Source organism: Suillus fuscotomentosus, assembly GCF_016647785.1.
Source record: "Suillus fuscotomentosus strain FC203 chromosome Unknown F5891scaffold_72, whole genome shotgun sequence".
NCBI classification, from domain to species: domain Eukaryota; kingdom Fungi; phylum Basidiomycota; class Agaricomycetes; order Boletales; family Suillaceae; genus Suillus; species Suillus fuscotomentosus.
In genome coordinates, this window is record NW_024539584.1 from 218,766 (window position 1) to 240,088 (window position 21,323).

General features: G+C 46.0%; 3 protein-coding genes across 3 annotated transcripts; all 3 read right to left on the reverse strand.

Moving 5' to 3' along the window:
• Positions 1–1,137: 1,137 nt before the first annotated feature.
• Positions 1,138–2,394, reverse strand: F5891DRAFT_1175798 (uncharacterized protein; the record flags this gene model as incomplete). Its single annotated transcript, XM_041365737.1, has 5 exons — positions 1,138–1,361; positions 1,413–1,466; positions 1,522–2,026; positions 2,085–2,257; positions 2,311–2,394. The coding sequence occupies 5 exons, from the start codon at positions 2,392–2,394 to the stop codon at positions 1,350–1,352; spliced, it is 828 nt and encodes a 275-aa protein (XP_041220608.1). The 3' UTR covers positions 1,138–1,349.
• Positions 2,395–5,482: 3,088 nt separating this feature from the next.
• F5891DRAFT_902797 (uncharacterized protein) lies at positions 5,483–6,268 on the reverse strand (the record flags this gene model as incomplete). Its single annotated transcript, XM_041373493.1, has 3 exons — positions 5,483–5,891; positions 5,959–6,131; positions 6,185–6,268. Coding segments are annotated over 3 exons (666 nt in total), but the record flags the coding sequence as incomplete, so codon positions are not given.
• Positions 6,269–15,155: 8,887 nt separating this feature from the next.
• Positions 15,156–17,114, reverse strand: F5891DRAFT_1060358 (uncharacterized protein). The gene is made up of 6 exons (XM_041362864.1): positions 17,084–17,114; positions 16,595–17,035; positions 16,369–16,541; positions 15,796–16,309; positions 15,700–15,741; positions 15,156–15,648 (listed from the first exon to the last, which is right to left on the reverse strand). Exons 2-6 carry the CDS (start codon positions 16,676–16,678, stop codon positions 15,637–15,639), a joined length of 825 nt encoding a protein of 274 aa, XP_041220610.1. The 5' UTR covers positions 16,679–17,035; positions 17,084–17,114; the 3' UTR covers positions 15,156–15,636.
• Positions 17,115–21,323: the final 4,209 nt, after the last annotated feature.

Consider the following 21,323-nt stretch of genomic DNA (forward strand, 5'->3'; position numbering starts at 1 on the left):
CTGATGAAGACACGCTACTCGGTGAGAGTTCCGCCATATATGACATACAAGATTGGTATGCACTCTGATTCGAAAGACGTTCTTTCCGGACCTGATTTTATTTTTTCCTAGTTTTCGTCTTCATCTCTCTGCTCCAGATCTCACCGATGAAGATCGACTTGTGGTTTCAATAAAGAGCTTCTCGCTCGTTTCCTTGTGCTTATGGTGCTAGGTGCAATATGGTTAGTCCCGGTTATTGAAACGAGTTTGATGTTTGAATCCCATCCGACTTCAGTACTACATCCGATGGCGCATTAATGTGAGCCGGAGCATACCCGGATCAACACGCCTTGATTCAGGGACTTGTCAAGAGGCCCACCGGCCCCCTGTCCAGCATGATGCATGAGGCTCTACATGGCTCTTTATTCGCATCGCTTGTCGTGAGCCCTTATACTATTTTTACAGGATCGTAACATCAGACGGGTCGTGATCGCACCATTATGATATCACTATGGGCGAGCAGGGTCATATCAGGGCCTCAAGAGCTCAAGGATCTCATCAGACACAACTTAAAGCTACCGAGTCAAAGTTGCGATAGAGATATCGACTTGGATAAGGATGGTGAGTCTGACTCGCCGTCATAAACCCTAAACCTCTCACTCGAACCTTATATCTAGGTCATTTTGAAAGTTTGGCTATATGGAAAAACTTCCTTCTTCCAATTTGCGCTCGATTAACGCCCGCGAACTAAATTCATGCTGAAATTTGAATACACGTGAGGGACGCGCTGCGCGTTCTCCTATATATAGCATACTGGCGAGCACTTCCGAGTCTTATCAACCGTGATGCCTCTCGTCAAGCTTTTTACGGCTGCAGTTGATTTTTACGTCTCCCCAGAGCCTGCAAAAGGTGAGTCCGAATTCGACCGAGATGCTTGTTGCATCTGTGTAGTGGTTCCTGCAGGTAAAATTAGTGCCCACTCGATGGACGCGGATTTGACTACTAACTAGGGAAAAGTCTGGCGGGTGTGGACAGAGAAATCAAGGTACGGGAAATGTTGCAGCTGGAAGACACTTGAAGTATAAGTACAGGTGCTGGCAGCGAGGGTACGGATTAGATCGTTTCATGTCCAGGTGAAACGGAATTGGAGCTTCAAACTTCAAGCGTTAGACAGTGTATAATTTCAAACTACATAGGCTAATCAAGATACTGATATCATACAAAGATAACAACTTATGCGAATATTGCCTTTATGACAGATTTGATAAATGTTGGAATATACAAATTGAGCAGAACGCGCTCCACTTTCCTCTCTATAGCAAGAATCGAGAACGCAGTGGAGCGATCTCCGCCTTCCGTCCGCTTCTCGCTCATTTCTTTGCCTTCATGCCTTAAGCGTCAGTGAAGTACGTTTAGTAAACTGAATAACATACCGTGCCTTTGGTGTTGTCCGCATCTTTCTGCTGTTGCTTATCATTCTGGGTAGACTATCTGTCGATCAGCCCCACGACATACGGTCTCGAGCAAAAGATTTTCACTTACAGAACCTGATCCAGACGGCTTATGGCCATTGGCAGCTCCATTCCCGTTCCCATTCAGATTCGGCTTCGAATTTGGGTCTGACTTTGTCTGCGACTGCGCGCCCTGTTGATTAGTAGCGTGACTGTTGAGTTCGAACACTTCAATCAAAATCCTCTCCCACTTCTTGTCTGCATCAGCGGAGGACAGGTTCCTGCCCTCCGCTGCGCTCCTCGCACGGTCACGGGCCTCGAATATCCTGAGGAGGGTGGGTACCTTGAGTTGCTCACCCTCCTCATCGGTTATTCGGGTCGTCCGCTTGCATAGGAGTTTGTATGCAGGCAAAAGGAGCAATTTATCGATCTTGTGTTTGTCGTACGTGGTGATTTTCTCAATGGGTTCTATATCGAGCTTCTCGAGCTCATCGATGGCAAGCTTCTGCATATTTAGGAATTGCCACTTTGTCGAGAGCTCTAGTATGGTGAGCCAATGCTCTTTTGGTTCACTCAGGTTTCCGCGTCTGTACAAGCTGTGACAGTGATCAATGACGATGCCTGTGAGATATGATAATGTAAATCGATGCTTACGGACTATACCAGACCCATAAGAATTTCGTAAAGTTGGCGGCGGTTACTTCATCAAGTCGAAACGCGCTGGTATCGGAAGTTCCCCCCTGGGGAGCTTTTGCAAATTCCTGAATGAAAAATTGCGATTCGCGCTCAAAGAAGTGTCGGTGGACACGAAATAGAGTGCCTTCAACCTGCTCGCATATGGCGATCAGCGCGAGTGAGACACACAAAAGTTGTGGCGTACGTGGAAGGTGATATTACCATCTTGGAGATAGTATTGAGGATGACAGTTCATTCGGGACACGCCATTCTGAGAGCCGTTTGCCATGGTTGATATGAGTGCAGATGATGGTTGTGTGCTAGGATGTTATCGAAGTTCGCGGGAATGATATGACCGTTTTATGTGTGTGACTCGAGCGCTTGAAGGGTCAAAACAACACTGTGATTCGCTTGAAGATGTACCGGGACGATCCGCTGGAACTGCCGTATTCCTAGGATTTAGAAGCCTCGTGTTCGTTGTTTCGGGCAAGTGACTTGAGAAGCAAAGGCGAATTGTGACCCGTTCCGTGGCCAGGACTATCGATGGGCCCAATGAAGCCTGATACTACGATAGCACAGCATTTCAAGTGGATCCAGTGCATATGACACCCACAAATCGAAGTCTGATAAATCAAAAATAAGACAAATTGAACACGAGGCGTTCATGTGAGTCCTCATCTGATTCAATTGCTGCGGAGGGCTAGAACTATTGCCTTGAAGGAACATGCTGATCGTTTTTCCAATATGAATATCGTAAGAGGCGAGTCAGCGAGTCCGTATGTGTCCTGTTCAATCTTCTGGAACAGTACTCACTGCCGCCCGTAGGCATAACATATGGAGAGACAAACCAGTAAAGAGAATCTGCATCCCTGACACTCTAAAGCTGAGACCATCAAGGACGTTACCGCATGAGAGGTTTAACTTCTGATTCCTGAAGCTGTAGTTAGCGCTTATCATTCAAAAGAAGAGCTCCTTGTGTCTACCAAATCGCCAGTAGCTTCTACACCGGATTGTGGTAAACTCAAGGAGCTCTGAGCAGGCGTGAAAATATGATTGAAGTCAGCGACGAGAGAAATTTGATATTGACAACGGTACAGTACCACCGGCAACGCCCGAAAGACTTGCTTACACATGCTTGTTTGGCATCAGTAGGTACTCATTTGTCCCTGCTCAGCCGCCACTGATCCGTACAGGACCTACGGTACTCATTTGCACCTGCTTGTTGTTTCGTTCATACTTGCCCCTACTTGTTGCAGATTGTCTGTACTAGAAGCTATCGATGACAATAAACCAATGGACTTTACTAGCGTTCTGTCGATGAAACAAAGCCAGCAAACTCTCGAAGCTTCCGCACAATTCGATCGTATTTGCAGGGAACACAACATTCTAAATTATTTCGGCCTAAATGCATGATCGTTTAGTGTTTTTTTAACAATGACAATTCTGGTATCGTCCACCTCGTCGTCCAAACCTTCAATGCTGACTTTATCATGTGTTTCGCTTCGCTGGATTTTTTTGGCGTTCGGTTCAAGTTTGAACCCCTCAAAAAAACGAACCTGACCGTTCTGAGCCGTTCGCGAGGATCTGGTTTTGGGTTCGACTATTTTTTTGAACCGGGCCATGGTTCGGTTCTCAGCTTTCGTGCAGCACCCTAAGAATCGACTGAACCCGACCACCCCAGCACCACATGCTAAAGCGCGCAGGTGAGTCATTTAATTGAATACTGATTGCACAACGACCTGCTCATACTTACGTCATTATTGACACAAAGCAATTCATCGCAGCAATTCTCCTGGACTTGCCGTTGACATGATCTGGATCCGACAGTGCTAATGCATCCCACTCGGATAGAGTCCCGCCATATATGTCACATATGATACAATATTGGTATGCACTGAGACGTTCTTTCCGGACCTCATTTTATTTCTTCCTGGTTTTCGTCTTCATCTCTCTCTGTGCTCCCCAGATCTCATCGATGAAGCTTAAGATCGAATTGTAGTTTCGATAAAGAGGCTTCTCGCTCGTTTCCATGTGCTCATGGTGCGAGGTGTGAGGTGCGATATGGCTGGTTTCTGTTATTGAGACAAGTTTAATGTTTGAATCCCATCCGACCTCAGGCCTCTGTACTACATCCGATGACGCATTGATATGAGCCGGCACATACCCGGATCAACATGCTTTGATTTAGGGCCTGGCCAAGAGGTTCACCGGCCCCTGTCGAACATGAGGCGTAACATGGCTCTTTATTCGCATCGCTTGTCGTCAACCCTTATACTATTTTTACAGGATCGTAACATCAGACGGGTCGTGATCGCACCATTATGATATCTCTACGACTGAGCAGGGCCTCGATAGCAAGGATCTCATCACAGACAAGCGAGTCAGCCGAGACGATATCGACTCAATTGGATATAGATCATGAATTTGACTCGCCTTGTACGCTACGCGTTCTCTTATATATGACACACTGGCGAGCACTTCTTATCATGATATCCCTCGCAGAACCTTCAGTTATTTTTACATCTGCAGCTATTTTTCATCTCTGTTGTCGCCCCAGAGCCTGCAGAAGGAGATGCGGTGGTGAGTCCGAATTTACCGGAGATGCTTGTCGGCATCCGTAAATAAATATGCTCGTACAGTGGTTCCTTGAGGTAAAATTAGTGCCCATTCGATTGAACGCGGGTTTGACTACTAGCCAGGAAACGGTGTGGCGGGTGCAGAGAAATCAAGGTACGGGAAATGTTGCAGCTGGAAGACGCTTGGAGTAAATACAGGTGCTGGTAGCGAGGGTACGGTTTAGATCGACTCACGTCCAGGTGAAACGGTGCTCGACTGGACTTTAAATTCTCACTGGCTGTTGGAGCTTCGAGCGTGAAAGTTTATTGACAGCGTATCATTGCAAACTACATAGGCTGTGCAAAATCAAGACACCTGATATGATACAGAGATAACAATATATACGAATACTGCTGTCATGACAGATTGGATGAACATTGGAAGGTACAAATTGAGCAGAACGCGCTCCACTTTCCTCTACAACAGAAACCGAGAGCCCAGTGGAGGAATCTTCACCTCTCGTCGGCTCCTCACTCATGGTTGCCTTGCCTATATACTTTGAGCGTCAGTGAAGTACATTTAGTAAGTCGCATAACATACTTCACTTTTGTCCGCATCTTTCTGCTACTTATTACCATTCTGGGTCAGTGGGTAGACTATTTGTCAATCAGCCCTATGACATACGGTCTCGAGGTTTTTTTTTCACTTACAGAACCTGATCCAAACGCCGGCCTATGGCCATTGGCGGCTCCATTCACATTCGGCGTCGAAGTTGCGTCTGATCTTGCCTGCGATTGCGCACCCTGTTGATTAGTGGCACGACTGTTGAGTTCGAACACATCAATCAAAATATTTTCCAACTCCTCGTCGTCTGCATCAGCGGAGGTCGGGCCTGCGCGCCTGCCCTCCATCAGGCCTGCGCGCCTGCCCCCCGCTGCGCTCCTCGCACGCTCACGAGCCTCGAATATCCTGAGGAGGGTGGGTACCTTGAGTTGCTCACCCTCCTCATCGGTTATTCGGGTCGTCCGCCTGCACAGGAGCTTGTATGCAGGCAAGAGGAGTAATTTATTGATCTTGTATTTGTCGTACGTAGTGATTTTCTCAATGGGCTCTATATCGAGCTTCTCGAGCTCATCGATGGCAAGCTTCTGCATATTTAGGAATTGCCACTTTGTCGAGAGCTCCAGTATGGTGAGCCAATGCTCTTTTGGTTCACTCAGGCTTCCGCGTCTGTACGAGCTGTGACAGGGATCAATGACGATGCCTGCGAGATATAAGGATTTAAATCGATGCTTACGGACTATACCAGACCCATAAAATTTTCGTAAAATCGGCAGCGGTGACTTCATCGAGTCGAAACGCGCTGGTATCAGTGGTTCCCCCCTGAGGAACCCTTGCAAATGCCTGCAAGAAGAATAGCGACTCGCGCTCGAAGAAGTGTCGGTGGACACGAAACAGAGTCCTTTCAACCTGTTCGCACATGGCGATCAGCGCGAGTAACACACACAAAAGTTGTGGCGTACGTGGAAGGTGATATTACCATCTCTAAGATAGTATTGAGGATGACAGTTCATTCGGGACATGCCGTTCTGAGAACTGTGCGCCATGGTTGGTATGAGGGAGATGATAGATGTGTGCAAGGATGGTTTCAAAACTGATCGAAATTCCCGGGAATGATATGACCGTTTTATGTGCGACTTGAGCGCTTGAAGAGTCAAAAACAACACTGTGACTCGCTTGAAGATGTACCGGGACGATCCGCTGGCACTGCCGTATTCCTAGGATTTAGAAGCCTCGTGTTCGTTGTTTCGGGCAAGTGACTTGGGAAGGAAAGGCGAATTATGACCCGTTCAGTGGCCAGGACCATCGATGGGCCCAATAAAGCTTGATACTACGATATCACAGCATTTCAAGTGAATCCAGTGCATATGACACCCACAAATCGAAGTCTGATAAATCAAAGATAAGACAGATTGAACACGAGGCGTTCATGTGAGTCCTCATCTGATTCAATTGCTGCGGAGGGCTAGAACTATTGCCTTGAAGGAACATGCTGATCGTTTTTCCAATATGAATATCGTAAGAGGCGAGTCAGCGAGTCCGTATGTGTCCTGTTCAATCTTCTGGAACATACTCATTGCCGCCCGTAGGCAGTACATGCATAACATATGGAGAGACAAACCAGTAAAGAGAATCTGCATCCCTGACGCTCTAAAGCTGAGACCATCAAGGGCATTGCATGAGAGGTTGAACTTCTGAAGCCGTAGTCAGTGCTTATCATCCAAATAAAGAGTTCCTTGTGGCTACCGCATCGCCAGTAACTTTTACATGGGACTCAAGGAGCTCTGAGCAGGCGTGAAGATATGACTGGAGTCGCTGAGCGACGGAACGCGAGATGTTGAAAACAGTACAGTGCCACCGGCAACGCCCGAAAGACTTGCTTACACAGCACCACAATTGTCACTTGTTTGTTTGCATCAGTCGGTACTCATTTGCACCTGCTCGTCTTCCGTTCATACTTGTTGCGGATCGTCTCAGCCTCTCAGGTACTAGAAGCTATCGACAATATACCAATGGACTTTACTAGCGTTCTTTCGATGAAACAAAGCCAGCAAACTCTCATCCTGATTGCACAGCGACCTGCTCATACTCACGTTATGATCGGCACAAACCAAGTTTGATCCTCAGTCTCACATGCACTAACAAACATGGTTGCCATCAAAGCAAAACGGCGAGGAAGGATAGACGCATTTTCTGTGCGAGGTGATATGTAATCTTTTTTTATTCCAATTTTGTCCATTGAGCACGATACCCTATGTAGGACATTGCTATTGGACCCCCTGTTTCCTTTGTCTGATATCTCTGAAGATGGGAGAACACTGTAGAACGACGACCAGCTTTTACAACCTGCATATGCTTATGAGCACGATTCTGATTGATTTGGCAGAATTGTTCTTGCTGCCACATGGCAGCAATTTCGGCAGAAACTGCAAAAACATATTCAATTGATTACGACCATTGAATCTTAAGCTGTCTGTAAGCATCGACAATTCTCTTCTTTTCCGCGAATCGCAACTGCAGAATGCTCGCTCGAATTACCAGTCTTCTCATCCCAATCTCTCGCTCATTGCTTCATTATTTGATCCCGCAGTGAGCCTGCAAGCACAGTGACAAAGTCGAGAAGTTGATGTCCATTCTCTTCGATACTCCCGGTTTGTACTCGGCCAATATCCCATGTCATTTTTCCCTCACTCACTCATTGCTCCCCTGTATACAGTACTTGCAATTTGCCTGTGCTATTAGTAGGCCAGCGACCCTGCAACTGCTGCGCAGAGATGATCAGGTGTCTTTCGGAAATTGATACTTCTTCTCATTCTTGGCATGTACTTGGTCGAAGATCCCTGATACAGTAGTCATGGTCACAGTCATCACCGCTCCCCTTAAGTTTGAAACAATCACGACGATATCAAATCATTCCATGTCATACTCCGATGACCCTATACTTCCTTAAAGACAAGGAACTCTGTTGACTGAATCAGTGACTATCGACCGACGCTCTTCCAAGCTCCTCTTCCTCGTCAACCGTCCTTTGTATCCCATCCAACACTTGCGCGATGAAGAGAACCACTCTCGAGCTCCCATGCTTACCCTTTGGGGGCAATTACCGCGCAGGCAGTAACTTTAACTTTGTCGCCACCTTTTTCCCTCGTCATAACGCTAACAACAATGGTCATTTCTTCTCAGACTTGAGCTTAGTGGACCACGAGCAAAAATAGGCACGGTCGATCATTCCCAGATAAATTCAATATCTACATTTCTCAAGCGGTACGAAAATTTGTCCAAAGCAACTGGCTGCAAACCAGGTATTGCACCATCAACCACGATAGCAAGGTGAAAGCAGAAACATGACTCACTGTTGCGACGTGCCACTCGGGCTGCCGGCTGAATTTTCAACTGGCCTCTATATGCAGAGGAAACCTTTATCCTAAGGCGCGCAGGTGAGTCATGTCGTTGAATCCTGGTCGCACAGCAACCTGCTCATACTCACAAGAACATAGGCGCACATCAAGCCACCGCAGCAATCCGTGGATGATCCGCAAGATTTAAAGCTGCATGCACTGACGAACATAGGTGCTGTCAAAGCAACAACAATGAGAGAGAGATGCATTTTCTGTGCGACGTTATACGGTTCTTGCAGGTTATCTCTGAGGATGAGTGAATATTATAGGACAACGGCCAGCTTTTATACCATCCATATACTAATGTGCGCCATTCTGATTGCTTTGGTAGAATTGTTATTGCTGTCAGATTGCAGAAATTTCGGCAGAACCTGTAGCAGCGGCCTCTATGGATTACGACCATGCCACATTGTATCATAACCCAATGGCATATCTCATTCACTCATCGCTTCATCATTTGAACCTGCAGTGAACCTGCACAGCGGTGAAATTGAGAAGTTGACACTCATTTTCGTGAATTTCGTCAATACGAAGTTCCAATATGTACTCGTTACTTTTCTCTCACTTGCTCCCTGATATATAGTACTTGAAATTTGTCTGTGCTAATTGTAGGTTAGCTAGTGACCCTGCAACCGCTGTGCAGAGATAACGAACATCAGCAAACTACAGTGCTTTGTATAGGGCTGTATAGCGCATAAGCTGGTCCCTACTACTAGCTAGTTCACCCCAGCAGCTCCCTGTATAGATGCCGCTCACAGAAACACCCAGTAAATACCCAATATCTGTTGAATTGCAATTTTTTTTCACTGTTTATGTATGTACAGGCACTCAGAGCACTCAGAAAGCAAGAATTGTGCACACACTCCGAACTGGACCGAACCGAACCACAGCAGCAAGTTGGATGCGAAGGTCCGGAAACAGTCGGACCGTCCTTTTCATCACATGACCCTATACTTCCTTGAACTCCGTGCAACTCCGTGACGTTGACGAAATTACTAGTGACCAACCAACGCTCTTCCAAGCATATCCGAGTCTTCCTCATGAACCGTCCCTTGTACCCAATCCAACACTTGCTCGATGAAGAGAACCACTCTCGAGTTCCCACGCTTACCCTTTGATATCCATTACTGCGCAGGCAGTGATATTATGCCCTTCAATCTTGTCGCCACCTTTTTCACATTCATCGTAACGCCAACAGCAATGGTCACTTCTTCCGACAGCTTCTGAGACTCGAGCTTAGTGGACCACGAGCTTAACTAGACACGGTCGATCATTTTCAAATAAATTTCAAACATTCACATCGCTCGAGCAGTACGAAAATTTGTCTATTGAAGCAGCTGTATTGCTTGGCTCCGAACTAGGTATTGGATCATCGAAAATGATAACAAGGTGAAAGCAGAAACATGACTCACTGTCGTGACGTGCCACTCGTGCTGCCGGCTGAATTTTCAACCGACTACTAAAGGCAGATGAATCCCAAATCCTGGCGCGCAGGTGAGTCATGTCGTTGAATCCTGGTCGCACATCGACCTGCTCATACTCACGGGCCCATCATAGACACACTTCCAGTTACTGCAGCAATCACTTTGTGATCCGCAAGATTCTACAGGGCCTTTACATGCACTGACAAACATAGGTGCTGTCAAAGCGACGACGACGGCGACGAGCGAGAAACGCATTTTCTGTGCGAGGAGGCTGATATGGAATCTTCTGAGGGGGCTATTTCTGTGGATGGGGGAATGTTATAGGACAAAGGCCAGCTTTTATCTCATTCATATGCTGATGGGTATGATTCTAATCGTTTTGGTAGAATTTCTATTGCTGTCAGATTGCAGAAATTTCGGGCATGAACGGGCTCCCATGTCACATTTTATCGTATCCCAATATCTCACTCGCTCATCGCTTCCTCATTTGAACCTGCAGTGACCATGCACAGCGACGAAATGGAGAAATTGACGTTCATTTCCGTAAATCTCGTCGATACTCCCGATATGTACTCGTTTTCTCTCTCACTCGCTCGTCAATATAATACCTGCAATCACCTATACCAATCGTCCAGTAATCCTGCAACTGGTATGCAGATATAATAAGGTGTTTTTTAGAAATTGGTACTCAATTCTCATTATTGGCATTTGATTGGTCAAAGATACCAGTGGGTACCGTGGTCCAACATTCACAGCTCCCTCTGAAGTTTTGGACGATAACGACGATATCAAGTCATTCCATGGCATACCCTGATGACCACGCACTTCCTCGGAGACAAGGACCAGTGTTGATGACACGAGTGACTATTCCTAATGAAAATAGATAGACGCACTTCAATCTTTGATTGCTTTTTAACCTGCTTTCGCCCTTATTGAATGTTCGTGCTGGATCGACGCGTCTCTGAATATCTCCACAATCTGCACTTGCGATTTCTATTTGACCGCCTTGTTAACCTTTTCACGTCCTATGCAGCTCTACATCAGAGAGTTATTCAACTCATCCCGACAGCAACACTTCTCTTCAGTCTGGCGCTTCGATAGCGTATTGCAGAGTATATAAACGAACAAGGATCCGGAAACTAAGGTATCATACAAAGTACATGAATGCTGCTGCGGTAACTGACTCAACGAATGTTGGAATGGTCAAATAGACATTTAACCTTAAGCTTCGTCATCCGCCGAATTTTTTCGCCTGCATTTCTCCAGCATCCGTGGATTATGTTTAGCGAGTCGGTATTACATACCGATCCTGTAGTTTTGTTGTCTTTCAGTTTATTGTCATTCTAAGATTATCTTCAATCAGCCACACAGCACACTCGACCGAGCCGAAGAATTTTACTTACTGAACCTGATGTAGACGGCTTTGCAACCTGCAATTCGCCTATGCCAATCGTCCGGTAACCCTGCTACTGCTGCGCAGAGATAATAAGGTATCTTTTGGAAATTGATACTCAATTTTCATTTTTGGCATTCGATTCGTTAAAGATACCAGTGGGTGCCGTGGTCCAATATTCACACTCCCTCTAGAGTTTTAGATGGCCACGACTATGTCAAGTTATTCCATGGCATGCCCTGATGACCACGCACTTCCTCGGAGACAAGGACCAGTGTTGACGACTAGTGACTATTGAAAATTGACAATCAAGAGACGTCTAAGTACAAACTGAGGTAGATACTAGATAGAATCTAAGAAATTCGACACAGCCAACTTGTTGGGTTGCTATAGCCTTTGTAGTCGGTTAGTAAGTTTGTGTTTTCACATCCAGTGTAGCTGTGCCTTACCATCCCGGCATGGCTGAAATCCAAACTCCGTGCTTCGCCTGCTAAATTTCTCAGAGATCAACCAGTCTACTACGTCAAACACTTAACAACATCTCAGACGTAGTAAAGACTGGCTACGAGTCTAACGCCGCTCCCCCTAAGTTTTAGATAATCACGACGATATTAAGTCACTCTATATGGCATATCCCGCTGACCCTATACTTTCTTAGAGAGACAAGGAACTGCGTTGACGGAATTAGTGACTATCGACCAGCGCTCTTCCAAGCTCCTCTTCCTCAGTCAACCGTCCTCTATACCCCAGCCAACACTCGCTCGATGAAGAAAACCGCTCTCGAGCTCCCATGCTTACACTTTGAGGGAAATTACCGCGCAGGCAGTGAGTTCAACTTTGTCGCCACTTTTTTTCAGCTTTCATCGTAACGCTAGCAATGGTCGTTTCTTTCGATAGCTTCTCAGACTCGAGCTTGGTGGACCATGAGCAAAGCTAGGCACTGGTCGATCACTTTCAGATGAATTCAAATATCTACTAGTACATTGCTCGAGCGGTACGAAACTTCGTCCAAGGCAACTGTATCGATTGGCTGCGAACTAGGTATTGCACCATCAATTACGATAGCAGTTTGAAAGCAGAAACATGACTCACTGTTGCGACGTGCCACTCGGGCTGCCGGCTGAATTTCAACTGACTGCTATATGCAGATGAAACCTTTATCCTGAGGCGCACAGGTGAGTCATGTCGTTGAATCCTGGTCGCACAGCGACCTGCTCATACTCACAAGAACATAGGCGCATGTCAAGCCACCGCAGCAATCATTGGATGATCCGCAAGGTTCAAAGCTGCATGCACTGGCGAACATAGGTGCTGTCAAAGCAACAACAATGAGGGAGAGATGCATTTTCTGTGCGAGGTCATACGGTTCTTGCAGGATATCTCTTGAGGATGAGGGAATATTATAGGACAACGGCCAGCTTTTATACCATCCATATACTAATGTGCACGATTCTGATTGTTTTGGTAGAATTGTTATTGCTGTCAGATTGCAAAAATTTCGGCAGAATCTGTAGGGCTCTATTGATAACGATCATTGTATCATACCCCGATGGGATATCTCACTCATTCATCGCTTCATCATTTGAACCTGCAGTGACTCTGTACAGCGATGAAATCGAGAAGTTTATCTCGTCGATACGAAGTTCCAATATGTACTCGCTTATTTTTTTCTCACTTGCTCCCTGATATATAGTACTCACAATTTGTCTGTGCTAATTGTAGGTCAGTGACCCTTTGAACTGCTGTGCAGAGATAACGAACATCAGCAAACTTAAATGCTTTGTATGGAGCTATATAGTGCATAAGTTGGTCCCTACTAGCTAGTTCATCCCAACAGCTCCTTACTTTGTGGACATCCGTATAGATGCCGCTCACAGACCACCCAGTAAATACCCAATATCTGTTAAACTGCAATTTTTCTGTTTATGTATGTACAAACACTCAGAGCACTCAGGAAGCAAGAATTGTGCACACACCCTCTGAACTGGACCGAACCGGACCACAGCAGCACTAAACAGTTGGATGCGAAGGTTCGTCCTTTTCATCACATGACCCTATGCTTCCTCGAACTCCGTGACGTCACCTTGCTTGCAAGGTCATATATCATATGCCAACTGCGAATCGTCCACAATTACAAACAACGGCATTCTCCACATTCTCTGTTCGTATCACTTGCTACGATTGTGACCAGTCTCTGTCCTTCCAAAATTCCGTTTCAGCTGCGTTCTTTTCCCTCCGTCTTTCCGATTACAAAAGAAAGCAAGGTCATCGCCGGCGACGGCGCCTAATTGACGAAATTACTATCGACTACCACGCTCTTTCGAGCTCATCTTCCTCACGAACCGTCCCTTGTATCCAATCCAACACTTGCTCGATGAAGAGAACTACTCTCGAGCTCCCACGCATACCCTTTGGGGTTAATTACCGTGCAGGCAGTGATATTATTCAAGTCTGTCGCACCTGTTTTCACATTCATCGTAACGCAAACAGCAATGGTCGCTTCTTCCCGACGCTCGAACTTAGTGGACCACGAGCAAAATTGAATACGGTCGATTAATTTCAAACATTCCCACTGCTCGAGCAATACAAAAATTTGTCTAAAGCAGCTGGCTCCGAACTACTAGATTTTGCATCGTCAAACATGATAACAAGGTGAAAGCAGAAACATGACTCACTGTCGTGGCGTGCCACTCGTGCTGCCGGCTGAATTTTCAACTGACTACTACAGGCATCTGTATGCAAGAACCTAAGGCGCGCAGGTGAGTCATGTCGTTGAATCCTGGTCGCTTAGCGACCTGCTCATACTCACGGGCCCATCAAATATACACTGCCACTGAGGGCAGCAATCACTTGATGTGACGCAAGTATCTCCAGCGTTACCACATGCACTGACAAACATAGACGCTGTCAAAGCGACGACGATAGCGAGGAGGGAGAAACGCATTTTCTGTGCGAGGTGATATGGAATCTTCTAAGGGGGGTCTCGAAGGATATCTGTGCGGATGGGGGAATGTTATAGAAAAACGGCCAGCTTTTATATCATATCATCCATATACCAATGGGTATGATTCTGATCGTTTTGGCAGAATTGTTATTGCTGTCAGACTGCAGAAATTTTGGGCATGAGCGGGTTTCCATCCCCCATTGTATCATATCCCTAATACCTCACTCGCTCATCGCTTCATTATTTGAACCTGCAGCGACCGTGCACAACGACGAAATGGAGAAGTTGAAGTTGACGTTCATTTCCATTGTCGTGAATCTCGTTGATAGTCCCGATATGTACTCGGTGTCATTTTTCTCTCGCTCACGCGTCAATATATCCGCCTCTACCAATCGTCCTGTAACCCTGCAACTGCTGCGCAGAGATGATAAGATATCTTTTGGAAATTGCTACTCGATTGACATTCTTGGCATTCGATTAGTGGATACCGTAGTTCAATATTCATAGCTCCCTCTGAAGTTTTAGACGATCACGACGATATCAAGTCATTCCATGGCATACCTTGATGACCACGCACTTCCTCGGAGACAAGGACCAGTGTTGACGACTAGTGAATATCCGATGGGTGAAAATTGACAATCAAGAGGTAGATAGGTATAAGCAATAGACGTACAGGTACAAACTGGGGTAGATAGGAATCTAAAAAATTCAAAACGAACTTGATTTGGGTTGTAGTATTCCGCTGAGTCTTCATAGATTTGTGTTTTCATATCCAATACTGTGCCTTCTTGGGACTATGTATAAACGCACTTGAATTTTTGATTGCCTTTTACATAACCTGCTTTCGCTCTTATTGAATGTTCGTGCTGGATCGGCGCGTCTCTGAATACTGATCACTGCACAGTTCGTGATATGGATGTCCTCTGAATATATTCCTAATCCGCACTTGCGATTTCTATTTGACAGCCTTGTTAACCTCTTCACGTCCCATGCAACTCTACGTCAGAGAGTTGTTCAACTCACGCCGATTGCAACACTTCTCTTCAGTCTGGCGCTACGATAGCATATTGCAGAGCATATAACTGATCAAGAATCTGGAGACTAAGGTATCCTACAAAGTACATGGCTAGTGCTGCGGTAACTGACTCGATGAATGGTGGAATGGCAAAATAAACAAGTACACGCTCCACTGTCTGCTCCGTGGATTTTGTCGAGCGGACAGTCGAGTAACCTTTTTCATCCGCCGGTTCGTTTCTCATTTTTTCCCCTATATTTCTCCAGCATCAGCGGAATACGTTTAGAGATTCGGATTACATACCGATTTGTTGCCGTCTTTCTGCTTGCTATCATTCTGAGGAGACTATCTTCAATCAGCCACACAGCACACTCGACCAAGCCGAAAATTTTTACTTACCGAACCTGATGTAGACGTCTTGGTACCATTGGGGCCTCCATTCCCATGGGGCTTTGGAGTGTTTATGAATGGCACGTCGTCTGGTTTTCCTGACGGCTGCGTGCCCTGTCGGTTAGCGCTATGACCTTTGAGACTGAATACATCGATCAATATCCTTTCCAGCTCCTCGTCATCCGCATCAGCGGAGGTCGGACTACGACACCCGCCCTCCGCTGCGCTCCTGATCGCACGCTCGCGAGCCTCTTGTATGCCGAGGACAGTGTGCAGTTTGAGCTGTTCACCCTCCACGATGGACATTCGGCCCGCCCGCTTGCACAGGAGCTTATACGCAGGTAAGAGAAGCGATTTGTCGATCTGATATCTGTCGTAGGTGGTGATCTTCTCGATGGGTTCAATGTCCAATTTCTGGAGCTCATCGACAGCTAGCTTCTTCATTTCTGGGAACTGCCATACTGTCGAGAGCTCCAGGATGGTGAGCCAGTGATCTTTCGGTTTGATTTCGCGTCTGTACGAGCTGTGTACAGTGATTAATGACGATGCCTGCGGGATATGATGATTTAGATCAATACTTACGGACTATACCAGACCCATAGGAACTTGGCAAAGTCCTCGACGGTAACTTTCTCGAGTCGGAACGCGCTGGAATCGGAAGTTCCCTCCTTGGGAGCCTTTTCAAATTCCTTCACGAAAAATTGCGATTCGACTTCGAAGAAGTGTCTATGTACACGGAATAGTGTGTCTCCAACCTGCTCCCATGTGATGATCAGCACGACAGAAACATAGAACAGGTGGGGCGTACTAGAAAAGTGATATTACCATCTTTCAGATAGTATTCCGAATGGTGGTGTACCGGGGAAACGCCATTATGAGAACCACTTGGCATGGTGGAGATGCGTTGTGGGGTGAGAGTGGTTTGAAAAGTGGTCGGAGATCGCGGCCACGACGCGGCCTTTTATGTGTGACTCTGGCGCTTGAAGAACCAAACAAGCACTGTGATTCAATCCAGGGATGATCCGCTAGAACACGCACCAACTCGCGTGATCCCAGGATTGGAAGCCTCGTGTTCGTCGACTTGGAGAAGCGTTGGGAAAGAAAGGCGACTTTGGACCACCATCGATAGAGTTCGATGGAGCTTGATACAACAATCGCACAGCATCTTACGGGAATCCAGTGCATACGACGCCTACACATCGAAGTTCGATAACTGAAAGATAAGAGAGCTTGAACACGAGGCAATCAGGTACATTCTGATTCATTCAATGGCTGTGGGGCTAGAACGGTTGCCTAGAATTCCATGTCGTAAGAGGCGAGTAGGAAATGCAAGGACCCATGCATTTCACAAGAACCGAGCTCTACATACATAAACGCTGCTTCCATTAGGGTACAACACACGGAGATCAAAAAAAGATCAAGAAAGAGTGAGAATTTGCATCTCCGGCGCTCTGAGACTGATAACATTAGATTCAAGGAAAAGGCCCGAACAAGCTGCGACCTTGTCATGAATGTAATAAGTCACAAGTGAAGAGTTCCTTGTATTTACCAAATCGCGATAAAGTCGCCATTTAGTTGTATGACAAAATACAAGAAACTCAGCTGGTGTGACTGATCAGAACAACTTGAACTTTAACGCGATCGAGGGGAGAGTTTGAAAATTTCAAGATCACCCGGATTCGACCTGCTTACGTATACACAGCATCGGCTCACCGTATGTCCTCGGATTATTATCACCTTTGCTTGCAGGATTTCTATGTGGCCAACATGCATATGCAATTGCGGCTTTGCTTCTGACACGATTGTCGGCTAATTAGCATTGGTTCTTGCTGCTGTCGGTGGATCTTTCAACGCTGTCCTTGTATTTTGCTTGTATGTACATGGACTCACAACCCCTCGCCTTTAGCTCATCCCTACAATTGCTTTCGACGTATCTCATTCTACGGGAAACGGCTCAACACACCTTCGTGTTAACGCTCGTTTCGAGCGTGTTCGACAACGGACAGAGTGTAACGGATATCAATTTTTCGCCTTCCATCTACTATTGTTCTCATCCATATGCATCACCTATCGGACCCAACTTCGAGAACAAAATATGAAGACACCACAGACATATATAGCCGCTTTCATTGAGATATTGTGTGGTGCGTGTTCTGCTACATCTCAAGACGTATATATCTAAAGTGGAGGTATTCAGCACCTAGTACAAGCCGTTCAAATTAGCTTCAAACCTCACGAAGGCGTGCATAGGCATTCAGCCACCTCCCGGAAGTCCTGCTGGAATGCCTTTAGCGGGTCATGAAGCGCATATACCCTTTCCGAATGACCAAAATACAAGGGACAACACGCATGCATCCTGCTTTCTGGGATATGGCGCATATATTCAACCCTCTAACGCATGTCGTATGCATATATGGCTAGGGTCCTCGCTTTATAGGGTCCCTCACTGTATATGCGCACAACATCCTGCTAGTCTTCCTTTGGAACAACCAACCACTAAATTGACCACGCAGACGCATCCATATCTCATCAAAGCTCCAACGTTGATGCACGTGCTCGATACAACTATGTCCTTCGTCTACGGGATCTCATCAATGCTCTAACCACTTCCAAATGTCGCGCAACACCATACGCTCAAGCCTTGTCTGTAATCACAGTACTTCACGGCGGACCTCCCCCACTGGTCTCGTACCTTCTGAGAGGTGCACGCAGCTGTCCTGACTGGTACCTTGCTATTTGTTTTACTTACGACGTATATGCAGTCTTGACGTGTGCTGATGATCACGTCAAAGTGAATAATACGCCGCCATGCTTGAATGTGGATTGACTCTTGATTGTACAGATATAGAACTTATTGTTGTGGAAATGATCTTGCGTCAGAGAATGTGTGAAGGGCTGTGACGAAGTGTAGTGAAGGTGGCGTGATCAAGATCTCTCCAGGTATGACTCCCATGGCAGTTGCTGAAGCACAAGGTCGACAAGGGGAACGCCTGTGCCGCGTTGCCTCTGAGGAACTTCGATTTCCACAATCTCAAATTCAGCACGTTAAATATTGAGGAACACTCAACACAATGACTTCTCGCCTACCTGAGCGAGCGATTCGAAGGTCACATGAAAGGGAATCGAAGAAGGCAAGTGGATCGTTGTGCTTCATTGAAACCGGCGAAAATCTAGAGAACCAACCCTCCCAGCTGAAAAATGACAATGCCATTGGATAGTCCATCACCCTTACTTCGATCTTCTATCTCTGCCAATCGAGATCATACCCTGGATGATAGAGTACTCGGAAATTCCCCGCCATCCCGAGCCCATTTACCGCAACTTACAAGCGTAGAAAATACTTGTGATTTCAAAGGCAGTTAAATCTAGCGCAAACACGTTCAGAGATATCCAGAGTGATCAGCCAGAACATGGACTCACTCTAGGATCGGAAGCCTTGTGTTCGTTGATTCGGACAAGCGTACTTGAGGAGAGAAGGGGAATTGCCAACCATTTCTTGGCCTGAAATCTACAGCATTTAACGCCAACCCAGTGTTCATGACGCCTACAAATCAAAAGTCAAAGGTAAGGCAGCCTATACACCAGGTAATCAACCGACCATATGCGGTCTGGTCCACCGCTCATAGAGATACACTGACAATGTTGCCAGTACAAAGTTACGAATGAAATTTGCGGGAGACAATCGAGTAGACATTCAGCGAGTATGTATCATAATATTTTCCATAACCATGAAAATACTACGTGACATACTCACTGCCTCCATCAGGCACAACATAGTTGTAAACAGATGAGCGAAGAGGATCTGCATCCCTGGCGCTCTGAAGCTGAGAGCACCGGGGAGAGGTATGAGTATTTTGCTGAGTGAAGCCCGTAGCTTTTCGAGCTCGCTGTGGCTGCCAAATCACCGCAAATGATCATAATTGTTTGTATATTGGCAGAGAAAAGAAGTTTGGGGAAAAGATCAAGCAGCGTGGTGGTTAACGTTGGATGCAGAAGAGTCGATCATAACAACATGACATTCTCAACCAGAAGGTACCGGCAACGCCCGATGGCAATTTCGTAGTTTGAGACGAGTTCGAACTTCGTTTTCGGGACGCATTGCGAGAAACAATCCAGATGGCCCTCCTCCCGTTAACAAAACCTCGTGTCACGTCAGGAAGAGTGTTATGCACATTCCTGATGAGTTCTTTGTTGTCCTCTCGTGCGTGTCTTCCCCACCTATCTCAAAAACTTACTTACAACATTCAGTCACCGAGAAACAATATGAAGACGCCTCTAGCATAGCCAACAGTTGTAGCCTGGCACTCGTATGCCAAACCTCTGTATCCCTCTGCACAGCGCATTAGATGTTCAAGAACACCCTTCACAATGACTTCTCGCCCACCCGACGGGCCGAGCGAGCGATTCAAACACGGAGAGTCTAAGAACGAAAGTGGATTGTCATGCCCCACTGAAAGAAAATGCCAGGTGATAACTATACAATGCTCATGATCACTCTTTGACATCTCACAAGCAGCCTACATAGTCAAAGCTTGGCAGACCAGTACGTGAACAGAACGCCTCATTTTGAATGGCATGATCGCAGGATAGTTCACCTCATCACTGAAAACCAAGATCTATGATAAACCCTTATATACACATTATAATCCCAACAATGTCTATAATCGTATAAAATATGGCAGTGCAGAAGCCATAGTCTTGTATAGAAATATATTGTTATCCCTTGTGACCAATCTTTATCATGATTACCTGTGCCCGGCATTAGTTGAATGAATTTGGCTGTGTAAAAACTCAAACAGATTGATAAACACGCTAATTGCTGAAAACAAGATATATATGTGTAGAACGCTATCCCCTATGACCAATAATTATCAAAATGGTTTTCATTTGGCATTGGCTGCATGAATCATGTTGTGACAATACTAAAACTGTACTGAAGTGATGATGCATGTTTGAAAAAGTGTCTCTCATTTAGCATTTCTAGCACAGCGGCTCTCCTGTCCAATAAGTAAAAGAGATAGAAATTCTTGCCATCTGTACCATCATATGGACAATTGCTTCATTGGCATCATGGTATTGCGGGTTTTATACTTGATTGGCCAGGAAGTCACATTGGGTTGTATAGGATTATACAGAGACACTCGGTACAATACATGTAGTTTATCAATGCCTCGCCAATTCTCTACCCTAATCTCATCATCAACACCGTCTGCAGGAACAATAACATGGGTTGAACCACAACAGATATCGTTAGTGCCTTGAAGTCCAATGAAAGCAAGGTGTCGCGGCAACTTGACACTATTGTTTCCTTATGCAGGGATTTGCACTGCTCAAGTGGTTGACTGAGTTTGGCGGTGCCGGTGTACAATCAAGCTCGGCGGTGCCAGTATAGGATCGAGTTTGGTGGTATATAATTGAACTCGTGGTACCATAGGATGTAACAGGATTGAGTTCAGCCATATCATCGAAGACCAGTCATCCTTAGACAGAAACATAGACCACAACATGACATATCCTGTTGCCAGACCCTGTAGTAC

What these genes read in the sequence shown, in the direction of transcription:
- F5891DRAFT_1060358 (XM_041362864.1), bottom strand. Translation starts at nt 16,678, where the DNA reads ATGCCAAGTGGTTCTCATAATGGCGTTTCCCCGGTACACCACCATTCG. An exon ending in ATGGTAATATCACTTTTCTA is followed by an intron (nt 16,542 to 16,594) that starts GTACGCCCCACC and finishes ACATGGGAGCAG; the next exon opens with GTTGGAGACACACTATTCCG. An exon ending in AGACGTCTACATCAGGTTCG is followed by an intron (nt 15,742 to 15,795) that starts GTAAGTAAAAAT and finishes GATTGAAGATAG; the next exon opens with TCTCCTCAGAATGATAGCAA.